The sequence below is a fragment of the Boleophthalmus pectinirostris genome, unplaced genomic scaffold (assembly GCF_026225935.1).
Source record: "Boleophthalmus pectinirostris isolate CB_2022bp ecotype Guang Dong unplaced genomic scaffold, ASM2622593v1 HiC_scaffold_4, whole genome shotgun sequence".
NCBI classification, from domain to species: Eukaryota; Metazoa; Chordata; class Actinopteri; order Gobiiformes; family Gobiidae; genus Boleophthalmus; species Boleophthalmus pectinirostris.
The window spans coordinates 17,257,685-17,283,180 of NW_026571353.1; the positions used below are offsets into that span (position 1 = coordinate 17,257,685).

The 25,496-nt window shown below is 40.0% G+C and overlaps 2 protein-coding genes and 1 long non-coding RNA gene across 5 annotated transcripts in view; 2 read left to right on the plus strand and 1 right to left on the minus strand.

Moving 5' to 3' along the window:
- adgra2 (adhesion G protein-coupled receptor A2) overlaps window positions 1-14,657 on the plus strand; it is a 37,908-nt gene extending 23,251 nt beyond the window's left edge. Inside the window, exons 3-20 of one of the 2 annotated variants that reach the window (XM_055161807.1) lie at window positions 6,068-6,139; window positions 7,380-7,451; window positions 7,539-7,610; window positions 7,692-7,855; window positions 9,053-9,266; window positions 9,345-9,509; window positions 9,588-9,786; window positions 9,859-10,008; window positions 10,097-10,258; window positions 10,656-10,856; window positions 11,027-11,216; window positions 11,346-11,554; window positions 11,733-11,860; window positions 11,944-12,067; window positions 12,147-12,295; window positions 12,775-12,864; window positions 13,002-13,674; window positions 13,801-14,657. In XM_055161807.1, the coding sequence (XP_055017782.1) occupies window positions 6,068-6,139; window positions 7,380-7,451; window positions 7,539-7,610; window positions 7,692-7,855; window positions 9,053-9,266; window positions 9,345-9,509; window positions 9,588-9,786; window positions 9,859-10,008; window positions 10,097-10,258; window positions 10,656-10,856; window positions 11,027-11,216; window positions 11,346-11,554; window positions 11,733-11,860; window positions 11,944-12,067; window positions 12,147-12,295; window positions 12,775-12,864; window positions 13,002-13,674; window positions 13,801-14,400 (3,634 nt within the window). In that variant the 3' untranslated portion in view covers window positions 14,401-14,657. Of the gene's footprint in view, window positions 1-6,067; window positions 6,140-7,379; window positions 7,452-7,538; window positions 7,611-7,691; window positions 7,856-9,052; window positions 9,267-9,344; window positions 9,510-9,587; window positions 9,787-9,858; window positions 10,009-10,096; window positions 10,259-10,655; window positions 10,857-11,026; window positions 11,217-11,345; window positions 11,555-11,732; window positions 11,861-11,943; window positions 12,068-12,146; window positions 12,296-12,774; window positions 12,865-13,001 lie in introns of both variants that reach the window. The other variant, XM_020935412.2, reaches the window with a different exon arrangement.
- LOC129411294 (uncharacterized) lies at window positions 9,260-13,669 on the minus strand. Its single transcript, XR_008633250.1, has 3 exons — window positions 13,574-13,669; window positions 9,557-9,651; window positions 9,260-9,467 (listed from the first exon to the last, which is right to left on the minus strand). It is a non-coding gene; the product is annotated as an uncharacterized LOC129411294 (long non-coding RNA).
- Window positions 14,658-15,461: 804 nt separating the features above from the next.
- Window positions 15,462-25,460, plus strand: rab11fip1a (RAB11 family interacting protein 1 (class I) a). 2 transcript variants are annotated; one of them, XM_055161588.1, is made up of 7 exons: window positions 15,462-15,686; window positions 15,779-16,141; window positions 19,104-19,540; window positions 20,094-21,084; window positions 22,155-23,609; window positions 23,891-23,996; window positions 24,375-25,460. In XM_055161588.1, the coding sequence occupies exons 2-7, from the start codon at window positions 15,792-15,794 to the stop codon at window positions 24,573-24,575; spliced, it is 3,540 nt and encodes a 1,179-aa protein (XP_055017563.1). In that variant the 5' UTR covers window positions 15,462-15,686; window positions 15,779-15,791; the 3' UTR covers window positions 24,576-25,460. The 2 variants fall into 2 exon arrangements, with proteins under 2 accessions (XP_055017563.1, XP_020791090.1); XM_020935431.2 differs by lacking the exon at window positions 22,155-23,609.
- Window positions 25,461-25,496: the final 36 nt, after the last annotated feature.

Consider the following 25,496-nt stretch of genomic DNA (forward strand, 5'->3'; position numbering starts at 1 on the left):
CTGTTTGAGTTCTAACTTTGTAACACTGAAGTTACTGTGTTGACTCATTACTTGTAATTGGTTTGAAATTTTGTGATAATGGCATGAGGTCATGTCTTTAGTTTCTGTACACGAATTGTATGCTTGACGTTAATGGATGTAAAAAATTGTTTTCAAAAGAAAGTCTGCAAATGTGTATACATTTTTAACAACTTGGCTCCAGGCCCTTTCAAAAATGCCTGTTGTTTATCTATAACAGGAGCTATTTATGAATCATGCTTAGAGAGGAAATGATAATGGCCGTAAAAATATACACAGATTTATCTACAGTCTAAAATAACTTTGCCACTATTTCAAAAGCAGAGGAAGCCAGTGTACATTTTTGCAGGAGTCTTTTCTGAAACCAAACCTTAAACTTGCTTCTGCCATTCAGAGCAGCCAGGGTTAGGAAAGTGTCCAACTTAAACAACTTTACCATCTGACACTGGGCTAGAGGAGTCGAAATGGCTAAAGATGGTATGGTGGCTGTGAAAGGGAGGGACCAGAATACAGGCCTGCACTTCGTCCTAAATACATTTGAAGGAGTGTTTTTCTAAAGAAGATCACCATTAGTTATACAGGGCACTAGACATATTTTACATATTACTACTACTCCTCCTCCTCCAAGTAATAAGTATCATTGTTATAGATCTCTTAACAGTAAAAGACTTTAAAAGTATTAAAGTATAACTCCATTAATATGCTTGTTGATCCATGTTGTGATTTTTAAAATACTAGTAAGCTATAATAAAGACTATTCCTAGTAGTGATATACATTAATGCCATACATTAATTAAAAGACATTTATTCCACTCACTACATGTCCTCTTCTTTATGCAACTTGATAAACATCAATCTGCAATTTTTTCTTATTTTTATAGTTTGTTTTTCATCAATTTGTTGCCCATGTCAAGTGTGTTGCTGCTTGCTCAGTACTTTGTCTTCTCATGTTTTTACAGCATTTAGAAAGATGGACATAGTTTGCTTTGGTGCACATGTCAATCAGAGGCCTGCAGTCACGGTCAGCTAATGAGAGAGAGGTCCCAGGATGAGGTCGGGTGGAGCGGGCGAGGAAGGGGTTAAGCGTGCTCCGCAGTGGGAACAGAAAGGGGGGTTGCTGCTGTAGTTGATGGACTCCAGATGTGTCTCAGATAAACTCAGGGACGAACGGGGTGTGTTTGGACTGCAACACTAGCTCATTCTGGCTTTGGGGGTTTATTGAACTAGCAAGCAAGGCCCTCACAAGAATAGTCACTACATATTTCTTCCAAATAATTTACATTTTTGAAGAAAGTGAATAGTATTATCTGTACCCTTTTTTATATGTAAATAATAGTAGCCACATTTCGGTTCTGTTTTGTTAAAAAATAGTGACAGTGACAGCAACATGTTTTTTATATTATTGTTTTAATGAGGATTCTTATAGCACATAGAGCATATACAAGACATTTGTATTTACAATGTTTATCTTTATGGAAGTGGCAATTTAAGCAGTAGCTGGATTTGATATTAACAGCGTGTTCTGCTTGAAGGCAGATGTAACATTCGTGTTAATAGTGAAAGCAGTAGAAGATCTTTTGCTATCCATTATCAATGAAAGTGCTCACATGCTGTGACACTGTACATCCAGTTGATCCTCTCATATGTGACCCATGCACTGTTTGCTAACTTGATATAGTTTCAATAGTTTTTCTTTAGAGGAACTTGAGCTTTCTCCAGACCTTCTCCTCTAACTTCCTTCTGTGTGCGTCTGCTCTGTTCCTCCCCTGCCCACTGCTGCATGTTATAGTCCTCCTACTGGATACGACTGCCTCTGCCTCAGCTCACACTGGTCCCATTCATAACTGCAACAGCTGCTGAGTGTCCATGTTATACACCCCTTAAGTCTTTTAAAAGTTACAATTCAAATATTACTGTACTTTTATAGTATATTTAAACACAGGGAGCCATTCAGGTTAAAATAATGGAAATGTACCTCCATTCGGAAAGCTGGTTCAAGTTCTGACGCCAGTAATACAGCTTTGTGGTTCCTGAGTTTTCCTTGGCACAGTAATATGCAGATCTATTGCAGATTTCAGAAACATGTAATCAACGAAGGGAATTTTACACTTAAAATAGAAGTGTGGCTTATGGTGTGCTTGCCACTAACTACTATATCCAGTTTATTCACAGTTCAAGGCATCATCGTATCCCAAAAAAATTGAAACATTTCCAGAGATAACGTTAAGAAGAAAACATAATTTGCATGATGATTCACATTTATTATATATTATTCAAGAAACTATAACCCATTACCCACCTTCGTGCAGGGACAAATTTGGACAAGCACTTTCAGATAACAAAAGGTAGATTAGATGTGCAATCAAGACAAGAACCCAGAATAAAAATAATCTTGGGAATAAGCAGTAAAAGCAGGAAATTAGAAGAAAAACAAGAGCAGTGCAGATCCTGGTTTCCTGTTTTGGGGGAAGGCCGCAGAAGTAAGTTACAGAGCCCCCATTGTGAGCGAGTGCGTTGAAGAGTATAGAGAGGTGGGGTTTGTGGGGCCTTACGCAGGGACATGTTCAGAGCTCAATCTAAAAAACCCACCTGCCCTCCCCATCCTGAACTGACCGGGGAAAGCAAGGTAGTAAAAAAATGAAAAAGGAAACTGTAAAAATAAACGAGCGAGGGCCTCTGGAGATGGCGAGCAGACAGGAAATGACACGCGCCACAAAAATGGATGACCTTTGGCAACAAACCATTGTGCCAATGAACATAGTTTGACTTACTTGGGCCAGTGGTTCTGACAATGTGGAATGCAGACCTTAGCACCTCAACTTGGGATTTTGTTCATTTTTGCATTACTAGAAAAGCATAGCCCACCGCTTAGTCCTGATTTCATTTTGTTTAAATTTGATTTAGTGATTAATTCTGGTTTAGGTCCTGTGATGGAGAGAATACTTGTAAAATGTATTTAGTTACAGATTACTGAATACCCAAATTAAAATGCATTTTGTAACTTATTGCCTTACATGGGAATACAATCAGAGTATTGTATTCTGAATACTTAGAATATTTTTACATTGAGTTGCATTATATCATAGTATAAAAACTGGAAGTATACAGTAATCACAAACATCTTTTATTTTGTTGCACTGTTTTATTTTAACCATGAATTTATGTGTAATTAAAGACAGAAACTCACCAAATTGCATGATGAAGTACTGTCATGTATTCCTTTTAATTTAGTAAACTAACTGTATTCTTAACAGTGTCGGTTGCCCTGTTAGCCTGTGCCTAGGACCATCCTTTTTTTTTTTCTCAGTCTGGGGGGCGCCAGGAGGGGGTCTTGCCCGGGGCGTCAACCATTGTAGGATCGCCACTGATTCTGATTACTACCCAATGAACAGATTCTCTGAATACAGATCCTCAAAATTCATATTCTGAATATGTATTTTTTGTATTGTATTCAGTTACTAACTATTCAGTTGCTTAACTGAATAGTTAGTTACTTAACATTGTTAAGTTCTGATCTGGTTTAGGCATTTTGCATAGTTTTAACCTGACTTACATCTGGAATAAACCTCAGACTATCATTCTTGTCCAGTACACATCAACTTATGTAAATACAATCAGTACTTCACCATCCCAAAACATGTCTGTGTATGTTTGAATGTTGCTGCAGAGTAGGTCAGTTCCATTATAACACAGTGAATACAATGTCTAGGAAGAGGAAATTCCTGATTCCAGTGCAGTGATAATGAGTGCCCTTTCCTTTTGATCCGGTTGCGTTCCCAGCTCTCTCTTTAAACAATATGAGTGTAGCTCTCCAGACTGCGTCGCTGTTCCTCTCACTCCTCCAAGTCTGAACTGCTTCAACATAACCCTGTTCTCATTGGCTTATGGGTATAAAAACAAACCTCAATACTCATCCATTTCAAGAGCTAAGTTACTATGTAATAAGTAATCTTGTGACTTATGATACAGAGGCCAAACATCACAAATCCATGTATAACATCATTTTTGGATTCGCTACTTAAACTGTTTCAGAGATGTAAACAGACGCAGGGGGGAAATGAGTGTAAGAGTAGTGAATTGATTGTTTTTTAAGGATGATCGATGAAGCCCTGATGGAGAATCTGAAGCGGCTAATGGTTGGAAATAGAGAGCTGTAGCATGTTGAAATTGGAAGGAGAATGGAAGAGATGGCATATATGAAAGGCTACAGAGGTGATTTGTTGGTTAGTTAAATCCACCTGTCACTCACACATACAGCACTGAATGTAGAACTACATTAAATTAGAAAAAAAAACAACTAAAGACAAAAACTAAAAGCACAAAGAATTGTTGTGATTGGGTTGTGAAGCTGCTGTCAGGAGAGTATTGAACCAGACCCTGCTGTTAAGAGACTGTAAAGACTGATAAACTCGGGCCAGAGGGCTATGATTGAAGGAAGAGGAGTAGAAAGAAAGCAGATCCTCACAGCAGTTCTTTGGAGCTCCCAATCACCACTTGTGACATTTCAGGTCAGAACCTTTTTCAGACATGAAGTTTCAAATGTTTCAGATTGTTTATACAGACCAAACGCTCACCTAGCCAATCAAAGTGAGACAGTGAACAGAAAGGAGAGAGATCCAAATGCATTCCCCAGATCAGTGATAATGTAGAGAGCGTATCAAAAGTAGCACCTCTGTAATATTACTCATGCACAAATTAGTTTGTGACCTCTATCCTGCCAAAACATAAACTGGAGAAAGATGACTAAATGTATTTGTGAAGATGCTGTATGAATTAAAAGTTGCTAACTTTAAATATCTTTTCTATTTTACTGTGTTTGTTTATATGTTGCTGCTGCTCAACTTTGAATTTCCTTCTGGATCAATAAAGTATCTATATCTAGTGTTGAGTTTTTCTATGCCAACATATAGTGTGTAAAAAACTCTCTCAAATAAAAATACAGTAAATAAAAACATAGCCCATACTTGATTAGCATATTTGTATATAGACCAAACCTTGTTATAGTCAGTGTAATATTGTCCACACAAGTCTTACAGCAGAGTGTTGATCATAGCGTCAGCTGCAAACAGGAGGGGCATGTAGAGGAAACAGTGGGCTGACCCTCTGCTCTTTCATCAGGACATTAATGAGTCCTGGGACACACAGAACAGAAATGGGCTCATTGTCTGTCTCCTCCCCAACAACAAAAAGAGCCATTAACACATGTATGTCTGCAGTATGTTCACACATAATACACTGGATCCTTTTTTGTTGTTGTTGTTGTTGTTACGTTTGTTTAGTTTTTTTGTTTGTTTGTTTTTTTACCTGAAAGACTTTTTACTCCTTCCACCTCGCTTACAACATTGGTTTCAACATGCAGAATGAACTTGGACAGTCAAGCAGCCTTCACTGTAGACAATTTGTTTCAGAAAAGTCAACTCAAAGCCAGATTTATGAAAATGTTGCATTATTACGGATTAATTATGCTTTATTGTTTGTTGGATTTGCTCTCAAAACTGTGGTCCAAGTCTGCTGGGAGAATCTTGAGCCAGCCAGGTCTGTAACTTTATGATCTACGTCTTCCCAAAGCAGAATACTCTTGGCGCGAACAGCTAAACCTCTGCCTGGAGCCATTTTCTAAAACCCTGCCCCAGTTTGATCAAAATAGCTCTCGATTTGGAATGGCGACAAGACAATGGTTGCGAGATGCTTGAGGTTGGACACGGTGTGAGACAGCAGAGTAGGGAGCGATGTTGACGGATTATTTTGGTGGAAAAACGAGGAACAGAAAGTCCCTTGAGGTTTGGCCTACCACAGTGGCATCCTGAGCAGCAATGAGAGAAATGTGTCCTTTAGCTGTTAGCGTTAATGCTAGTTAGCTCCTGTAAGGAAATCCTCTCTGACTGGGCCTGTCTAAAAATCCATCTCTTTTGACCTTTTCTAATCTTGTTTTTCCCACCTAGGCAATAAAACGTGGAAAGATAAAATAATGAAAAGAAAAAAGATGGGTGTCTTGCTTTGACATCGTTGTATAGGCTAAGACCTTGTCTCATTGATATTCTTTCTGCAGGGACCTCAAGCACAACCTAATCAGCACCATCATGCCGGGAGCTTTCCAAGGCCTCACCGAGCTACGGAAACTGTAAGTTGAATTACAATGCACTCAAATATGCTGTTTTTACTTTTTTATTTAAAAAGTCTGTCACATGCTTTTCTCCATGTATATGTTATTGCTTTCCCTGGAATAGTCCACAGTATGGCATTAAATATCTCCATGGAAACCAGCAGGTGGCATCACCAAATCAAGGTCAGATCTATGGATAGGCAACCACCTATGGATACACGATCCTGTAGTTTTTCCAAGCATTTTTGAGCAATAAATCACTGTAGTTGAATAAATGCAAGATAGATATGTTTAATGCTATACTGTGGACCATTCAAGGCAAAGCAATAACATCTGCATGGAGAAAAGCACAGTGGTCCCACCTTACAGTTGTGTAACTTTTGCAACTTTTAAGATTTAAATTCTTCATTAAGAAGAAGAAAAAAGATTATGCAACTTTGTAATGAGTCTTCTCTATGACAGAAACATAATCACAGATGTATGCACAATTACAGTACATACAAACTCTAAATTGACAAATATATTTTATATAATTTTGCAACAATTAAAGTATGACATGTTTTTTCTCAGTTAATATATCACCCAGAATATACTGTACACTGAAAAACAACTCCCTTCTATGATATATGCAGTATTGATTGTTTGTGTTTTTTGATTTGAGTTGTACCACTTTTGCTTAACATTCGTGGCTTTCCATCCAGTTTTGTATAAACCCCAAAGGCGTTCTGTAGCATCACTGTAGTTTACATACTTTTTACTCATGCATTGCCAATCATTGTTTTATGGTTTTTCCTTCACTATGGTCCTCACGCCTCCCCCCACCTCCCCCTCTTGTGTTTTCCCTGTGTGCTCTGTGGCTTGTCCAAACAAACAGGGGTAGATAAACACATGCGCTGGACGGTTCTCTGCTGGGTAGTGTCAGGGTGCAACAGAGCAGATCCTTCTAATACATCATACTCAGCACTAGAGGCCCTGCTTTTACCCCATTTTCTGATAAACTTTTACTGGCGTCCCACCGAGATGAGATAAGGCAAAGTGGCAGGGACTGTGAATACTCAAACACTTCTGGCATACCCCAAGGCAATCGTGCAAAGATGTTAGTATTTAATTTATTTGGTAAGAATGTGCTGGCAAATTATCCATGTCCGCTTTGTTAGGGATTGTGGTGATACTGATAAAATAACATGTAAAAAGATATCACAATACATGACTTGGCATGAAAATAACTAACCATTCTCTTTGTCTTGGCGTCTTTTAGGGACCTATCTAACAATCGCATTGGCTGCCTGACTGCAGACATGTTCCAGGGACTGACCAATCTTACTAAACTGTAAGAAATACCTCATTAATCATGTAAATCAATTGTAAGATTGCTGTTTCCAGAGTAATATTAAAACTCTAATGGTTTTTATGATAGAAACCTCTCTGGCAACATCATATCTACAGTGGATCCAGGAGTGTTTCATGAGCTGCCTTCCCTTAAGCAAGTGTGAGTAGATAGGAGTTTAATTTAAAGTGGGGTAAAATGGATGACTTTTATTGCTGTTTATATATTAATTCATCCCACCAGAAACTTCAACTCTAACTACCTGGTTTGTGACTGTGGGCTACGCTGGGTCCCTGGCTACTTTCGCACCAGTTCGGCCCGACTCGGTGATGAGACCCTGTGTGCCTTTCCCACTGCCCACAGAGGAAAGCCCCTGAAAGGACTCAGAGAGAGCCAACTGACCTGTGGTGAGAATAACACCCACTGCCCTGTACTTAAATGCCTGCTGAGCCATGTAGCATTTTTTCAACAATAAAAACATTGAAAATATGAAAATATTTTGAAGTAGCAGGCCCTAACAGTTCTGTCAATGGACCTCTTTTAGATCAACACAACAAGAATAAATACCCTAAAAACCTCTGTCAATGAAAAGGTTTGATCCAGATGGTGATGATGGCCACATTAAAATAGCTTTTTCCTACCTGTATTGGGAAATAAGTGGAAACCCTCAGAGAGGAAAACCTCTGTCCAAGAGACAGCCAACTGATCTGTGGTGAGAATATCACTGAAAAAATTTGGCCCAGACAGATCACAATGATATGCTCTTTCCTATTTCTACTGGGAACTTTACAAGATAGAACGCACTCACATGCACTCATAAATAAGTGGTGGGTAAAGTGTCTTGTGTAAGGATACAACAGTAGTATGTGATAGTGGAAGCAAGGGACAAAAATCCATCCTGCATGTCATGTGAACCCTTGAAAATTCCATATTGACATTTATAGTTTGCTCATGATAGAACAACGTTTTACATAGCAGTTATTATTAGATGAGTAAAAGAAAAAGTACAGTTAATATAATTATTATATATTATATATTTATTATTGATAAAACAATAATTACCTCCGCCAAGCAGGTTATGTTTTTGCCGGCGTTTGTCTGTTTGTTTGTTTGTTTGTCTGTTAGCAACATAACTCAAAAAGTTATGGACCGATTTTGATGAAATTTTCAGGATTTGTTGGAAATGTGAAAAGGATGATTTCATTTTGGGGGTGATCGGGAAGAAATCCTGGATTCTGGATCACTTTGAAATTTTAGTTAACATTGTGGTAAATGGGGCCAAAAATTTTGTTTCTCAATATCTCGGTGAATTATTGACCAAACCCCATGAAATCTGACTCAGGGAAGGACAATGGGATCCTCTTTCATATTCCAAAGGCTGATCCGGATCTGATCCAGAAGACTGATTTTATCACAATTTATATAAAAAATGGGGGTAGTCCTTGGCGGAGGTCTGCGCTCTCTGAGTGCTTTTCTAGTTATGCATTATCACACTTTTGGTACTAGTATTACCCATTTGCTACCACTTTTAATAGATGAAACAGATCAAAACTCTTTATCCTTTTCCTCAGCTCAATCACAATGTGTTCAATTCTTTTGTTCAGATGGTCCTCTGGAGCTGCACACCCATTATCTGCTCCCATCCCAGCGTCAGGTGGTGTTCAAAGGGGACCGCTTGCCCTTTCATTGCACTGCTGCTCTGGTGGATAAAATCACCTCTTTGTATTGGCTGCATAACGGTAGGATTGTGACCTCTGACCCTGACATGGGTATCCAACTAGAGAACAGCGTTGTACATGATTGCACCTTTATCACAAGGTACACAACTATTTATATTATGTGTATGAAATCTGCCATTTTATTTATTCCTAACCTTCTCACCTTGTTTTTATATAGTGAACTCCTTCTATACGATGTTCATGTGGAAGCCAGTGGAGAATGGGAGTGTGTGGTGGTCACTGGGCGAGGCAATGTGTCCCGTAGTGTAGAAATAGTGGTGTTAGAGAACAGTGCCTCCTTCTGCCCAGAGGAAAAAGTTATAAACAACAGAGGAGAGTTCAGGTGAATTTGCCAACTTTTTCATGTGCAATTATAACACAGAGACTTACATTTATTAACCATATAGAGGGTTGCTTGCAGATGGCCTAGGACTCTTGCTGGCATCACATCTCATCAGTACTGTCTGCAGCTGCGTTACCCATCGCTGTCAGTAGAGGGAGGTATGGAACAGAAGAAAGCCTCTCGTTACTGTGACCGCACTGGGAGGTGGCAGGAAGGCAACTATACCAACTGCCACTACACCAATGGAATCACCCGCGTCCTCCACACGTTTATCTTGGTCAGTAAAAATTAGTATTGCTATATCAATTATTGTATTCAGTTTCATTATTTGTAATACATTTTCTTGCAGAGGCCAATAAATGCATCAAACGCTGTGACCATGGCTCATCAGATCCGCACATACACCCTAGAGGCGGCTGGTTTCACTGACTCTGTGGATGTCTTATATGTTGCTCAATTGATGGATAAGTTTATGGAGTACATTGTTCAATTGCGAGAGGTTAGTTTTCATTCACCAACCCTTAGTTTGGAAATGTATATGTATGTGTATGTGGTAACATTTTTGGTCTATATTGTTTGTCTCTCAGTTATCAGAGCTATTAGTGGAGATGGGCAGTAACTTGATGCAGGTGGATGACCAGATTCTTGCTTTGGCTCAGAAAGAGAAACGGGCTTGTAGCTCTATTGTCTACTCTTTGGAGACCCTTGCCTGGCCACAACTGCACAGTCATGCTCAAGATTTTTCTATGGTAAGATTTATATAAATGGTGTTACAAGACAGAATTTCCATAAGCTGAGATGCAAGATTTTGTCTAAGAATCAGACAAGAGTTTTTTTTTAACATAATTTATTATATATTAATCATATGGTTTAGTTTACCTTGTGTTTCTGCTGTCATTGTAGAACTGCTTTTTACAACTATGTCTTCTCATTAGATAGGTAATTGACCATTTAACCCTTTCTTGTCTGTGACAAATGTAAATGCATCAGGCAAAAAAAAATAATCTTACAAGATAATTTGCCATCTTGTGGCAATTTTATCTTATATATCTGAGGTCTTGTGGCACAAGATCTTGTCCTAGCCCTAATAAACAATATATTTTTTTAAAGTAAGGCAAAAAATAAACATTTGTTTTTGTGTCAAAGGGGTCAAGAAACATAGTGATGAAGGCTCACTTGATTCGTCCAGCCCATTTCACCGGCATCACTTGTATTGTGTATCAGCGGCGTGACGTTTTGGTGGGAAGTCTGGGAGTGGAAACAACAGAAAGCTCCCAGGAAAACCAGCTGCGTTTCAGATGCATAACTGGAGCTCATAACACATCTTTGAACAATTTTCCACTAAAGGTAATGTTTAACAACAAATGTTATTCACTAATGTATTTAACTTTATAATGTATGTATGTATGTATGTATTATTATTATTATATTGCTGTATTGTATTATTGTATTATTGTATTCATGTATTACTGCATTGAAGTATTTTAGATTTATGTCATGTTCTATGTTTTACTTAGAATTCCATGGCACTGGCCTCAGTAACTATCCCACCAACTCTCTTTCCTCCTGACGCACCGGAAGACTGTAAACTTCAGTTCATAGCATTCAGAACTGGCAGCTTTTTCCCTGTTACTGGGAACTCGAGCAATCCTGGGGAACATACACGCAGACGCATTGTCAACACTCCTGTCATTTTTGTTGGGCTTGGTGAGTTATTTTTAGTATTCTGGTGTTTGAAAGGTCAGCAGATATTGTCCTAACCACTGACACTGTCAACAGAAAGCAAAAATAGGTGAAATATGACCACACTGACAGCATTATTTGTTTCTATCACAGATGGCTGCCAAATGTGGAACCATTCGGAAGCGATCAGAGTGTCACTGCGCCACTTGTCCCCTGGTGCAGACGCACTTCCGGCCCACTGGAGCTGGAGGGCGCAAGAGAGGCAGGGCAGCTGGAGCCAGGAGGGTTGCCAATTGGTCCAAACTGACAGCAGCACTACAACAATGCGATGCTCACTACTCAGTAATTATGCAGTGTTGCAGGTAAACTTCCCAAGTAATTAGACAGCATTTAATACTTCATGAGCAGTTAATAAGGCTATTTATCTTAGAAAAAATAAATATTTGATCACAATGGAACATGTTTAATAACAAAAACTATGTATTTTAACTGAACATTATTGCTTTGTGCTTATGCAAAAATGTTCAATTTGTTTCCCAGGAAGTGCCTGACTTCCCCAATTCAGGCCCTATCTCTGTGACAGCACTTCACCCGGTGGTCTATGCTTGTACAGCAGTTCTCCTCTTGTGCCTTTTTACAATTATTATCACACACATACTTCATCACAGGTAGGTGATGCCAGTAAAAGCATGTACATTTATTTGATGTAGGTTATTTAATGTATTTTTCATGTTTGTCTTTGTCTATATAGTTCTATCCACATATCAAGAAAAAGCTGGCATACATTATTAAATACATGCTTCCACATTGCTATGACCACAGCAATCTATGCAGGGGGCATTGGCTTGACAAGCTACCCAGTGGTTTGTCAAGCTGTAAGTATTGAAGTTATACAGTTATTTTAGTATCCCACTGCAGCAGGCTTATGCCTTATCTCTTACTGTGCTCTGACAGGTTGGCATTGCATTACATTACTCATCACTGTCGACGCTGCTGTGGATTGGAGTCAGTGCTCGGGTCATTTACAAAGAAACTCTGTGGAGACTGCCTCGACACCACGATGGAGAAGCTACTGCTCCTCCCACTCAACGCCCAATGCTCAGGTAAATGCATTTCACCTTTGACTACTTCCTGGACAATGAGGCTTTTGTTTTGTGTACATATCCTTGAGCTAATTGCCACCCATACTACACATTACATTACTTTTCAATGCAACAACCAAGGTTAGTAAAAAGCTTGGCATCACAATGGCAAAGCTTTAAGAAGCTTCCAAGAATGGACTGAATAGTTGAATCAGAAAGGGCTTTCATATATGTCAGGAGCAGCTGAGGGGGTGTAATGTCTTCAGATCTTCGCCTGCATTTCTTCTCTTTTTGTACAACCAGCAGCTGGCTCTATGGGGTCAGGCCATATTAGGTCACTTCCAACTATTCAGTGGCAAACTCCTGGGCCACAAGAATGTGATACAGGTCATAATGATAACAGCAAAGCAAAGAATTTACATCTGTTTGTCCTACACTGCATATTCCAGAAACTATTAGTTTGATAAAAAAAAAAAGAAGCTTTTTTTCTGTCTCTCCAGGTTTTATTTAATTGCTGGTGGAGTTCCTCTCATTATTTGTGGAATCACTGCAGCTGTCAATGTGAACAACTACGGTGATAATAGCCCTTAGTGAGTACTGCCCTTGATATACTTGGGTCATGACTTGGTGTTTGGTTTGTGCTGAAATTACATTTTTATGATACTGAACACACAGAGATGTCCTTGTTCCACATTGACCCTTCTGACTTCTGTTCTGGGTTTTGCAGCTGCTGGCTGGTGTGGCGCCCCAGCCTGGGTTCCTTCTTTGTCCCTGCAACCCTTGTGGTCTTTGTGACCTGGATCTACTTCCTGTGTACAGTGTTTCGCCTGAGGCGACGTGTGACCAAAGAATGCACAGGAACCACCCTGTCCTCCCCAGTGACTGAGAGCCAGCCTGCTTTAGCGGGAAGTACCAGCCTCCTCTCCACAGACTCAGCAGTTGGCCCCGTAGCTCCTGCTTTAGAGGATCAGTACTCTCTGAAGACACAGTTCACTGTGCTGGTGGCCACCCACTTCCTGTTTGTGCTTCTGTGGAGCTGTGGGGCCATGGCGGTGTGGTTGACTGGGAACACTGGTCTGTTGTTCAGCTGTTTCTATGGCGTCGCTGCCACGGTTCTAGGAGTTATGCTTATGGTTCACCACTGCTTTCGTCGTCAGGATGTCCAGGCTTCATGGCATGCCTGCTGTCCTGGTTATCAGCGCCCCCACCCCTCCTCTACATACACACACACCTGCACTACAGGGAGTGGAGTGCACACCTCAGACCAGGGATCGCAACTTTTTATTAACTGCCACCCACCTGTTGATCTTCACAACTCCTCCTCAGCACGGTCCTCCTCCACGCCCAGTGGGATCAGCAGTGTGGGCCCTGGTCCTTGTAAACTCACCAATCTCCTGCAGGTAATACAGGACACTTCAAACAATACCACACGCCCAGTAGGAAATGTTAGCACAAGTACTGACAACATGAGCAAACCAGCAAATAACATCACCCCATCTATTACCTCTGCCCCTGTGCACCCACAGAGGAAAAGGATCACCAGCAGAACCAAGCAGGCAAACAGCCAGTATCACCACCGTGGCGAGGGCAGGGGACACTATCGCCACAAAGCTCTTAGGACTGCTGCTACAGGGGGCAGCCTGGGGGCATTAGGGCCCACAGGGTTGGACCATCTAAATTCTTCACATGTAGTCCATAAACAGGCCACTAGTGAAAATGGCAGTGTCCACCATAGTCTGACAGAGAGCCACGGCTGCCCCCTGACTAATGGGAAGCGCCATGACTCTGTGCCGACAAGCTTCTCAGAGGGAAGTGATGGGGGCAGCAGCGGGAGCCGAAAACCATTTCCACTGCTCCCCTCCGCAGCCAGCAGAGCCACACACAGCAACCAGAGACGCTGTGCGAGCAGAGACAATGTCAAACTGGCAGCTGCAGCTGAGAGGGATGCTAAACGCTGCTCATACCCTTTAAACTGTATCACCACCACAGTGCCTGAGGCTGCCACTGCAAATGGCACTCTGAAAAACTCTGTGCTGGACCTGGAGCAAGACATGAGTGGCACAGAGCACTCTCACAGCTCCTCAGGAATGAAAAGTGGTTTATGGAAAAGTGAAACTACAGTGTAACATACATCTGTCTGATCTATGCAAGTGACTAGGGTTTCATATGATTGGACTAGTGTGAATTAGTGAAGTAGTGTGAATTAAATAATTAATTTATGATATAGAAAAATACAAACAAATTGAACCATAAACTGGTACTTTACATATGTGTAAACTTGTAATGAAAAAGGAGATGTTTATTATTGTAAATAAAACTCATGTATTTGTTTTTTTTATTATTATTATTATTATTAAAGAATGGTGTAATTTTTAAATCAACATTTGATGTTGATAATGAAGCTTTAATGTTTTGATTGTATAATGTTTGTCAAAACATGGAATGGAGCAGCAGGCCATTTCAAAAATCCAGCTACATTTACTCTGTGGACAATCTCATGTTTATGCACTTCCTTGTGTCTATGTGTGTGTGTTTTGTTTACTACTGTGCGTATGTGTATTGGCACATACTGTAGTGCCAAGCGGATTCATGTCTGTATGCAAAGAGTGCACACGCTGTATGAAGATATCTTCCTGTATGTATCACTGCAAGCTCCCCCCAAACATGATAAAATGAGAAAGACAGCAAACATTTCCAAAAGGCTCATAGTTCTTTAATATAATAGGCAAAGGGGAAACTCAATGGATTCTATCTGGACAACTGAGGGATTTTACACATTAATATTAATATAATAATTACAGTAAAGTAGATACATGAGAGTCAATGGAACACAGTGTGTATTAATTAAAATGCATTTGCACAGTGAAACATAGATAGAAATATAAATGTATATATACATAGGACTAATATTTCAGACAATATCTGATCCTTCATTCTTCAACAAGAGCTCTTACTGAATAAACAAAGATTAGTAGGTCTTACCGATACAATATTCACTGTAGTAATTTTTCTGCTATTGTAGGATTTGACCTATGGGTGTTCCGTGTTGGAGACTATGCCAGTTTGTGCTGCCCTGGGTAACGGTTTGGAAAGTCCCACCCTCGTGCCTAAATATCCAACCAGAGACGCCCCCTAGCCCGCACATGGCCCAATTAGGTCCAAGGATGTAGAGTATGGGAGGAAACTTTCAAACATCAGGGAAGTCCGCAGTGAAACTACACGGAGGAAAACAACTCAGCAGCGTCCATGAAAGCCTTTTAAAGGAATTAGTCCGCACAGTGTCGTCATTGTGCCGCTGTAGTTAATAGTAATAACTTAGTAAAGTATTATAACTTCTCAGTTGGTGTTTAGTAGAGCATTACTAGGCGGAGGTAACAGCGTTACGACACCGACCTGCGCTTCCTGAAACAAGGTAATCTGAGAACGGGAAGGGAAAAGTTTCTCAGCGTGTCAAGAGGACAATATTACCACCGAATTAAAATTTAACTTTGATTAACTTTGTAGGCAGACTTTGAGGATGTCGCTGGTTGATCAGAGTCAGCAGTGGTTCCCCACCAGTGTGCGCGTAACGGTGCACCAAGGTAAAGATCTGCGCGCAAAGGGGAAAAATGGCACAAACGACGCCTACGCCATTATTCAAGTCGCAAAAGACAAGTTTTCTACTACAGTGGCAGAGAAAAGTGTGTCTCCAGTGTGGAAAGAAGAGGCGACGTTTGACTTGCCATTATTCCACCCGGGAAACGCTGAACGCTGCACACTGTACATCATTGTGATGCATCGGGCCCAAGTGGGGCTAGACAAGTTCTTGGGACAAGCTGTGATCAATTTACTGGAGCTGCATGACAACAAGGCCCGCAAAAGGACAGAGTAAGTATTCTCAGCGTGGCTGTTTTCTCCCAACACAATAGCCTTATTCTAGAATTGAACAAGTGACTATGCAGTCAAAGGCCACCGAGGTAAAACCCAGTTACCCAAAAGTTATTCAAGTTAATCTCACTACATTAATAGTTTATGTCGCAAGGTAGAAAATCTACCACTGAAGAACTGTTTATTATAGTAGTGCACTACAGTTTATTGGCTAAATTCTGCAACAGAAACCCATAATCCCATAATGATATAAAACTACCTATTTTTATGATGGCTGAGAACTCTTCTTATAACCTTAAGATATTGGCATCTTTTTTTCTTACATGTAAACATGACACACTAGCATATACACAGATATTATTGCAGTTCATCTCTGTATGGCAATATTTAGTTTCAAACCCACTTTGATTCACGAGTCACCAGGAATTATAGACATACCAAGTAGCCGAGTACAATAGACCTGCTCACACCCAAACAATTGAATCTTTGAATCTGAAAATGGTCTGACGTATTGGCCGGGTGTAACACCGGTGCAACCAGAACCAAAACAAAACATTCAATAGCATGCACATACACCCTGTTACAAAACAGATTAACTAAAATAATAAAGCCTTAAAACAGAGTAAAGACTAAAGACATAGCCATTATAGTCATTAGCATAGGGCAGCCATTTTCCACTACAAACACGTCGTGTATGACCTCATTCACTTTGCCATATCTCAAGTGTTATCTTCTGTTTGCTTTGTGATTTTTTATTATCATCAGGCAAAGGGCACTTCTAAGGCAGGCAGCTCTCCTTCATTTCTTCTCTCTCTGCTCTCCTCTGTATCCCTCATTGTACAAGCAGGTATCAGATGTTGCTGGTGCGGCCAAGGAGTGTGTTGGATTGGGTTACTATTGAGTTTCCCAGCAATGCTTTTTGAGGGCGTGACATTGAGGACTTTGTTTTTCTAATGAAAGGGGGCTGTGCTGTCATGGTTTGGGATACAATAATGTTGGTCATATTTATATGGCACACAGCATAATCCAGCACAATTTTCCCAATGGACCAGCTCACAACAATGAAGTGTGAATGTATGTGGCAATATGAGATTATGAGAAATATGTAGGCGTATAAATTCCTTCTGTAATACAATTTTAAAGTATACAGAACTGCACAGTTTTTCACTCTTACAGTTGGCAGTGCTTATTGGCTCATTTATATAATATCAGTGTAGCCTAGGAAATGGAGGACACTCTCAAAAACGAGGTGATTCATCACAGGGGGCTTATTGTCTTAATAAATACATTTGAAATACTCAGGTTTCAGCCTCTATTCTAAGGGGTTGGGTGCACAGTGGGGAAAAAAGCAATCATCCATAGCCCCTAGTTAGTAATGACAGGTCTGATCACCATATATTTACCACACTATCAGTGATTTTGTTATTTTTGTACATTGAGCATTGTAAGGCAAATGTATAATTTACTATTTCTCTATCTGGATATGCACACTGCCCCACTGTTGCTCTATGGACAAGGTTGCCCAGATCTTGTTAATAATTAAAAAGAGAAGTGAACTCAAAACGAGAGGTAGGAACTTGTCAAACTGGATGAGTAAGAGAACAATTATAACAACTTAATTGTGAGTCTATTACATCATTTTTACTCAGTAGTGCACTTGAGAGTATCTTCTTTTGCAGCCTGAGCTGATTAACATGCTTAGCTGTTTAGTTGTGCAGCAAAGCAATGCTATAAGAGTGTCATATTTGTTTAGTAAAATGTAGTTGAGCCCAAAAAGTGAAAGGCCATAGTTTTCCCTCTATGACAACAACATTTGTGTTTAACACTTTAATAGCTGGGCGTTTCTTCACCATCAGCGTGTTTTCACTAATTAATTATGTCTGAGTTTATATTTAGAATAGGCCTCCAGAAAACACTCCCTACTCAGAAGTGTTGATTCTGTAACAGAGTGGACATGAGGCGGGCCCTTAACAAAGCAATCATTGTCCCGTGTTGGTGTGAACTTAGAACACACTGTACACAGAAGTGACACCCACTAATGTGCCCACATGTTTTGGCTTTCAGATATTCTGCGTATTAATAATGTGTTTTAACTATTTAACTCATGTTCACCTGCTTTCAAATGCCAAGGCCATAGCACTTGGTGGCATAAAATGCATTTTAGTCTAAAACTTCTCATGGATTTAGTTTTGTTTGGCTTTAGCCATGAACTTGTGCACAAAAAATATTCATGTGTTTAAATATGTCTATTGTAGGCCCATGAATATGTTTTTATTTAGGGTCACGTCACGATTCTTTCTATGAATAATATGGGTGAAACCAAGGTCCAGTATATATTTTAAAAGTTAATACAGTCTTACAAACAAGACTGCAAAGAATTTACCAAGAAATGTACAATTTTACTTGCAAAGTGTGTTAACAAATTACAAAATAAATTTGGTGAGAATGTTTTTATTCTTGAAATTTTAAAAGTATTCTGTTGCCCTGTTAGATAGAGAGAAATGTTTTCCAACCTCAATAAAAACTAAAAAAAAAACTAAACTAAACTATTTTTGTGAAATAAATAAATTAATAATTTGACTGAAATTGTACTAGATTAGGTTAGTTTATTTGCCGTTTGTAGTTAATAACCACATTGGAAGAAAACGTGCAAAAAGCTCAAAGTGTACCATGAGACAAAAAAAAATAAAAAAATAGTAACCTGAAACAAACAATAGACAATCATACTGACATTGTGAAATAAACAACCTTCAAAGTAGCCAAAATATTAAGGTGCTACATCAAAGTGCATTGTTCAAGCTTATAACATCTTATGGGAAGAAGCTGTTCCCGCTACTATACATTATACATACAATATCAAGGTCATCCTAATTACTGGTATATGTATTTATTTTGCCATCAACACTTTTTGTCACTCTTCCATCATCAAAAGCATCTGATTTATTCTGTCTGTTATCTACAGTTGGTTCAAACTGGTAGACAAAACCGGTAAGGAGGACAAAGCCCGAGGGGAGGTGCTGCTGGACATCCAGTTCATGAGAAACAACTTGTCAGCCAGCATGATGGACCTCTCCATGCAAGACAAGCCTCGGTCACGCATCTCTAAAATCAAAGATAAAGTGCGAGGGAAGAAAAAAGACAGCTTCTCAGATTCATCGTCTGCCATTGTGCCCTCTGTCAGTCAGGTCCTCACTGATAGTGAGGGTGAAGGTGATTCTGTGTCACTCAGCCAATCTCCAGGAGTGAAAAAGAAATCTAAACTCAAAACTTTATTCACTCCTAAATCAAACCTGCAGCGTAATGTGTCTCAGTCTATGACAACTCTGGGAACACTGCCGGAGAAAAACTCATCCCTTAGTAGCAGCCGGTCCTCTGGGCTCAATATTGATTCTCCCGATGGTAAGTTAAAGTTTAACAGTTTAAAGAAAACTATTCATGCCTAAGAAATGTGTCGCTTTCAAAGTGTCTTTTAAAGAGCACCATATAACTTCTGGTGTGGGGTCGCTACCTGATTGTTATTGCTTTGTCTAGAATGTTCCATAGTATAGCATTATCCATCTTGCACTTATAACTGGTATTTTCATTGTTCAAATGGACCTGACCTATAACTTGACCTGGGGTATTACATGCTTGTCTCCATGGAGATAACTAAGTTTTAATGTCATGCTGTGAAACATTCATGGCAAAGCAAAAACAAAAAAAACACTAGAAAGTTCATAGTGCACCTTTAATGAACTAAATTAAATTAGGTAGTAATTGTAACCTCAATTTGAAACAAATTAATTCATTTGAATTAGTTTTATATTTTAGTTCTACTAAACTATAAATTGAATTGCAAAGCTCTGCCTCTTGGTAAGTGACACCTGTCCCACAGCCTGAGAACCAGACTTAACAATGAAACCTGCTTTGTTTACCATGAAAACACTGACTTGACACTTCTACCTTTTCATAGTTAAGAAGAAATTCAAATTCCTGGGCCACAAGAGAACCGGCAGCTCCGACAGCAGGGTTTCCCAAGGGCCTTTCTCATTACTGAGCCGCTCCAAAAAAGATGATTCAAATAACCTATGCATCAATGGCAGCCATGTTTATGCAGAAGAGCCTGAGGCAAAGTCTGGCTCTACTATGAGCCTCAACAGCTCAGGACATGGGTCTGTGGAAGATATCCGAAAACAACCCTTTGATGTTCCAGTAGATGTCCCTGTAGATGTCCCAGCATTTAGTATTACTGTACCAGCACCTCCAAGCAGCCAGTCCACAGAAAGAGCCCTACTAGAGCAACAACGCCATCAAGAGGACCAGAGAAGAATAGCAGAGGCCAAGAAGCAGGAGGAGGAAGAGAGGAGGAGAGCAGATTCTTTAAGACTGCAGCAAGAAGAAGAAAGACGCTACCAGGAGGAACAAGAGAGACAGAGACAACTGTTAGAAGAGGAAACCAGAATAAGGAAACTTAGAGAGGAAGAGGAGATGAGGAAGAGGCAGGAGGAAGAGAGGAGGAGGCAGGCGGAAGAGAGGAGGAGGCAGGAGGAAGAGAGGACGCTGGAGGAAGAGAGGAGAAGAAAGGAAGCGGCAGCGGATGAGGAGCAGAGGCAGGAGCAGCTGAAAGCAGAGGAGCAGAAGAAACAGGAGGAGGCGTCCATGAGTGAGCGGCTGACCTCTCTGTTTGGGATGATCCGTAAGAAAGAGGAAAAGAAGGAGGAGGTGGCCCCAGAGATCAAAGAGGACAAAGAGGAGCTGCCCACAACCATCATGAAGAGTCACACTATAAGCCAAGACCCACCATTTCCACAGCAGTTCACCAACCCCTTTGAGGAGATCTCCCTCAGCTCTGGTCCACCACAGAACACTAACGAAAACCCCACTGAGTTCAAACCAAGCAGCAGCGCTCCCACTGCCTCAGCCATGGCCTTCCTCAACCGCACCACGGCCAAAGTCAAACCCAGGTAGGTCCAAACAGAATAAATTATTACTTGAACAAATATAACATATCTGTGAAAGTATTGCGAACACACTCACAAACACACTACAAAATACATACTAGTAATACATAATACATACATTTTATAATGATAAACTAGGCATAATTTAAGTGTAAATTAGACATAGTAACAATATAGGTCTAATTTCTACATCTCTCTTTATTTGGTCTAAAACAACTTCTAAAACTTGTATTATTTTACAATTGCATGCAAAACAAATTCTCTTGTTTTTCTTTTCTTTTTGAATTTGATAGCCTACTGTCAGTTCATTTACTATTATTTTGGTCTATAATGTTACATTGTTTGATTTATTTATTTATTTGATTGGGACAGACCACGTTAAACATGATACAACATGAATGTAAACACTCTGGATTATAGTCATAGACTAATTTCCATCTGCTGTCCCAAGGGTTGTATTTTTCTTGTCGACCATATAATCTGTGTATGATGTCAAATTTGGAAATTCCCTGTATTACATGAATCATGGATGTCTTGAATTACCAAAATTGCGCATCCCTGCCGGTGGCTGATTGGCCTGCTGGACCAGTTTGGTGCTTATGCAAAGTTGATGTGGGGCGTGTCTCTGTTGGGACAATGTTGTAGAGCAGGTTGAGGGCTGAACTTACACATACGGAAGGACATCAGCTCAGTATTAGTTCAGTGCCGCAGGTGTTTGGTTTTCTTTTTTGAGTTGGTTGTTGAAATGTTTGGATCCTAAATGGTAAGAAGCTTTCATGTTAGAGTTCGCATTAGTATTTGTTTGTTATATAGGTAGTCTCTTAGAATGTTGTCTAGACAGTTGTTGTTTCTTAGCATTATGTAATGTGCCATTAGCTGCGTAGCTCATGGCTAAGTGCAGAGTTGTGCCTTTGTTCTGCTGGAGGCGTTTACTTTTAGTCATAGCTTTTATTATTCAGGTTTCATACAGTATCATAGCCTGCAGTTTTGATTGTCCCTGCAATTATGGTGATGGGTTGCACAGTATATAATTGGTCACACTGACGTGTAGGCCTTTGTTTTCACCTTGGCAGATTGGCTGAATCTGATCCCACTGAATATCAAACCTCCAGTTCACAGCCTCCCTCCCCAACCACCCCTGAGTCTCCCTCTACTAGTGTTGTCCCCTCAGAAACTTCTGCTAGTTTTCAAGATCTACACTTCTCTCTTGCTCCTCAAAGCAAGGACTTAAGTGATTCATCTGGTGGCAGCAGTGAAGACCTCTTCTCACCAGTGGAGGATTCAGAAAACATGGCGGATAAGAAGAGGAGAGCCCCTGTGCCGCCATCTTACCCAGCCAACGGCACTCAGAGTGGAGGCAGAGAGATTCTTAACCCAGCCTATGTGGAACCAGACACACAACAGCAAATCCCAAGGATGTCTTTACCACTTCCTGATTATGAGACACTCTTTCCTCAAAAGAGGCATGGCGTACAGGGGCAGACTCGATGGGATCACATTGTTGCTGAAGTCAATCAAAAGCATAGAGACAGTCACATTGAGTTCACAGGCACAGAGATGAGTGTAGACGGCCCGGAAGAGCATCAAGAAAAACCTCAAAGAAGCTCAACTCCTGTGCAGCAATATCGAGCACACACTCCAGAACCAAAACCAGTGTCTTCTAAAGGTTTTGCGGCTCCCGATCCCCCCAAACAAGTGGCACCCCCTCAGTATAAGACGCCAACTGAAACTAGCCAGAAATCAAACCAGAACTCTAGTCAGAATCGATCATCTATTTTGGGCCCTGATTCAACGCAACAGCAGATTCCCACTGAAATGCAAATGCAAATTCCCACAAATGCAGACTCTGAATCATCTCGGAAAGTGTTGCACCCATCCTTGAATGTACAGGCACCCAAACCAAAAAGTCGAATGGAAACCAATAGGTCACCACAAGGAAGCCTCAGAATTACTCAAACAACTGATAATAAAGAAGCACCCACAGCCAAACCCAGACAAAAACCTAGCAGAGAATCCATGTTGATTACACAGAGCAATACTGAACCTGATATTAAAGAAATAAAGGCTACTGAAACTGAATTCGACCCTTTCCCGAACAACCTTCTCTCTCAAGACCCATGGGGACAGACGCAAGAATTTCACAATGTAGATCTTTTTACTGACAAGGAGAAACCAGAAGAACAAGGAATGACGCCGGATGATCTTGATAACTTTTTTAGTTCAAATATAACAAGCGATCCTTTCATCGTTTCAAAAAGAAATGGCTCTCAACCTAAAGAGGACAAAAGTAACACACCACAACGTCAAAGTGAGCCTAAAAGTTTTTATGACAGAGAAGACCCATTTGCACCTGATGCATTTACTTCTACAGTCTCTTCTGAGCCCCTCCCTGTAGTCTGGGAGGAACCAGCGGCTGGAGGTTTGGCGGGAAGCAAGAGTCCAATACGTGCATGGGTGTCACCTTCTGAGGTTCAGCCGGTCAGTGTGCAGACAAACAGTGGAGGTGGGCTAGCTTTGTCCCAACGCAGGTGAGAGCATTTGCAAAGCTAACATTATTTTTTAGCTGGCAAATGAGGTGTTGGGGTTGTTTGGGCTTTTGTGGCAGATTTCCTGGTGGTTGAGATTCTGTTTTAGAGAGAACACCAAATCAAAAACATCAAAAGCTGAAACCATTTTACCTTCTCTCACTTGTTAAAACGGTTATGGAACTGACCTACTTCAAATTTTGGCTTTTGTGCATGCACCCTGCTTTATGTGGTTTTCAAGGACGGTATCATTAGATTTATTTTTTTTTATTATTTTTCTACAGACCACATCCTGTCAAACCCCTGAACCCTGCTGATAGCCATCAACCATCAAGCACGCCTGCTTTTAAAGAGATCAAAGTTCAGGATGGCGCACCTACTAAGTACAAGGTAACATGAAAACATTTGGACTATTTTTTTACACTTCACTAATAGTGATATGTTTTTATACAGTATAAAGTGTGGCTTCATAAATTAAGAAGACATATTTTCAGTGGGGAATTAGCCTCTGTGACCATTTTTTATCATGATTTTTAGCATTTAGCAAGATTTGTGCATTCATCAGAGCCAGGTTGAAAGAAAGTGATAAGCATAATGTATCAATGTTTAATAAGGCTTGTTATTAAATGTAGTACTGGACCAGTTACATAAATGTAGTGATTACTCTATTGACTTTCTGAGTATTGAATGGAAACAAATCCTACTCTTTAAGAGAATGTGTCATTCTTCCATTTCTTTGTATTTTGATTATGCCCTCTATCCCCATAGGTGTCTGGCTCTTCGGAAAGTGGACCTTACACTCAGCTAACACAAGAGGAGCTGATCACACTGGTGGTGAAACAGCAGGGGGACCTGTCGAAGAAAGACGCTAAGATTGTGGAGCTGGAAGAGTACATAGACAACCTGCTGGTGCGCGTAATTGAGGAGAAACCCAGCATCCTGCAGTCCTTAGATGCTAAACCTAAATAAGGAGTTTTGAGTTGTAATCCTCTAATTTGTATGGCGGGAGGGGGAAGTGGAGGGGGGAATGACATATGCACTTTTTTCACTCGAGGAACTGTTAACAAGCACGTATTTATGGTAATGTATTTGCTGTATTATTAAGATCTTAATCATTGAAAACACTGAAATGAAATTATACTTCAAAGGAGTTGAGTTATATAGTCGGTGAGCTATGACACTTTTATTTCTGTACACTGTGTTTTACACTGCTGATCTATCAAACTTGAATAACATCACGGTCAGTCATTGGCCTTCATTTTTCTGTCATTTACTTTGGTGTTTTTAATCATCACAGGTAAATGTCAGTGGTGATGATTTGATGATTTTGTCAAGAATGTATTATAACAGCTAGGAGAAAAGAAATTATTGTTGGTGTATGTTGCTTATATGATAACGTTGGAAAAATATGTACTTTTGCTTGCACACTTGCACTCAATTGAAAAGATGTCAATTCTTATTTTACAATGATTGAATACAGTATATTATGTAATGTTTTGTATTTATAAAAAGACAACAAAGAACTCAGTTTCAGTCTTATCTGAACTAATCTTACCTTAAAATTGTTTAACTTAGAAAACCACCAGCACCATCTGTAGTCTTTTATACGCTGCATATTTGGTCTATAAGTTGAAAGCAATATTATTGATATTCTAAATATGTTTAGATGTTTCTGTGACGTATTTCTATCCGGCGACCTTTCTGTGACATTTAATTTGAGTTGTGTTAGCTTCCACAGATCTGTTTTTGTGGAGAAAGCATACTCAAATGATCTTGTACAAAGCTTTTGAACAAAACACATAAAAGGTATATTTTTATGAATATCAAATAAAAGACACTAATTATTTTATTAAATGTGTTTCAGTGTTGTTCATGTCATTTGAAGTAACA

What these genes read in the sequence shown, in the direction of transcription:
- rab11fip1a (XM_055161588.1), top strand. Translation starts at nt 15,792, where the DNA reads ATGTCGCTGGTTGATCAGAGTCAGCAGTGGTTCCCCACCAGTGTGCGC. An exon ending in CAATATTGATTCTCCCGATG is followed by an intron (nt 19,541 to 20,093) that starts GTAAGTTAAAGT and finishes ACCTTTTCATAG; the next exon opens with TTAAGAAGAAATTCAAATTC. An exon ending in ACGGCCAAAGTCAAACCCAG is followed by an intron (nt 21,085 to 22,154) that starts GTAGGTCCAAAC and finishes TCACCTTGGCAG; the next exon opens with ATTGGCTGAATCTGATCCCA.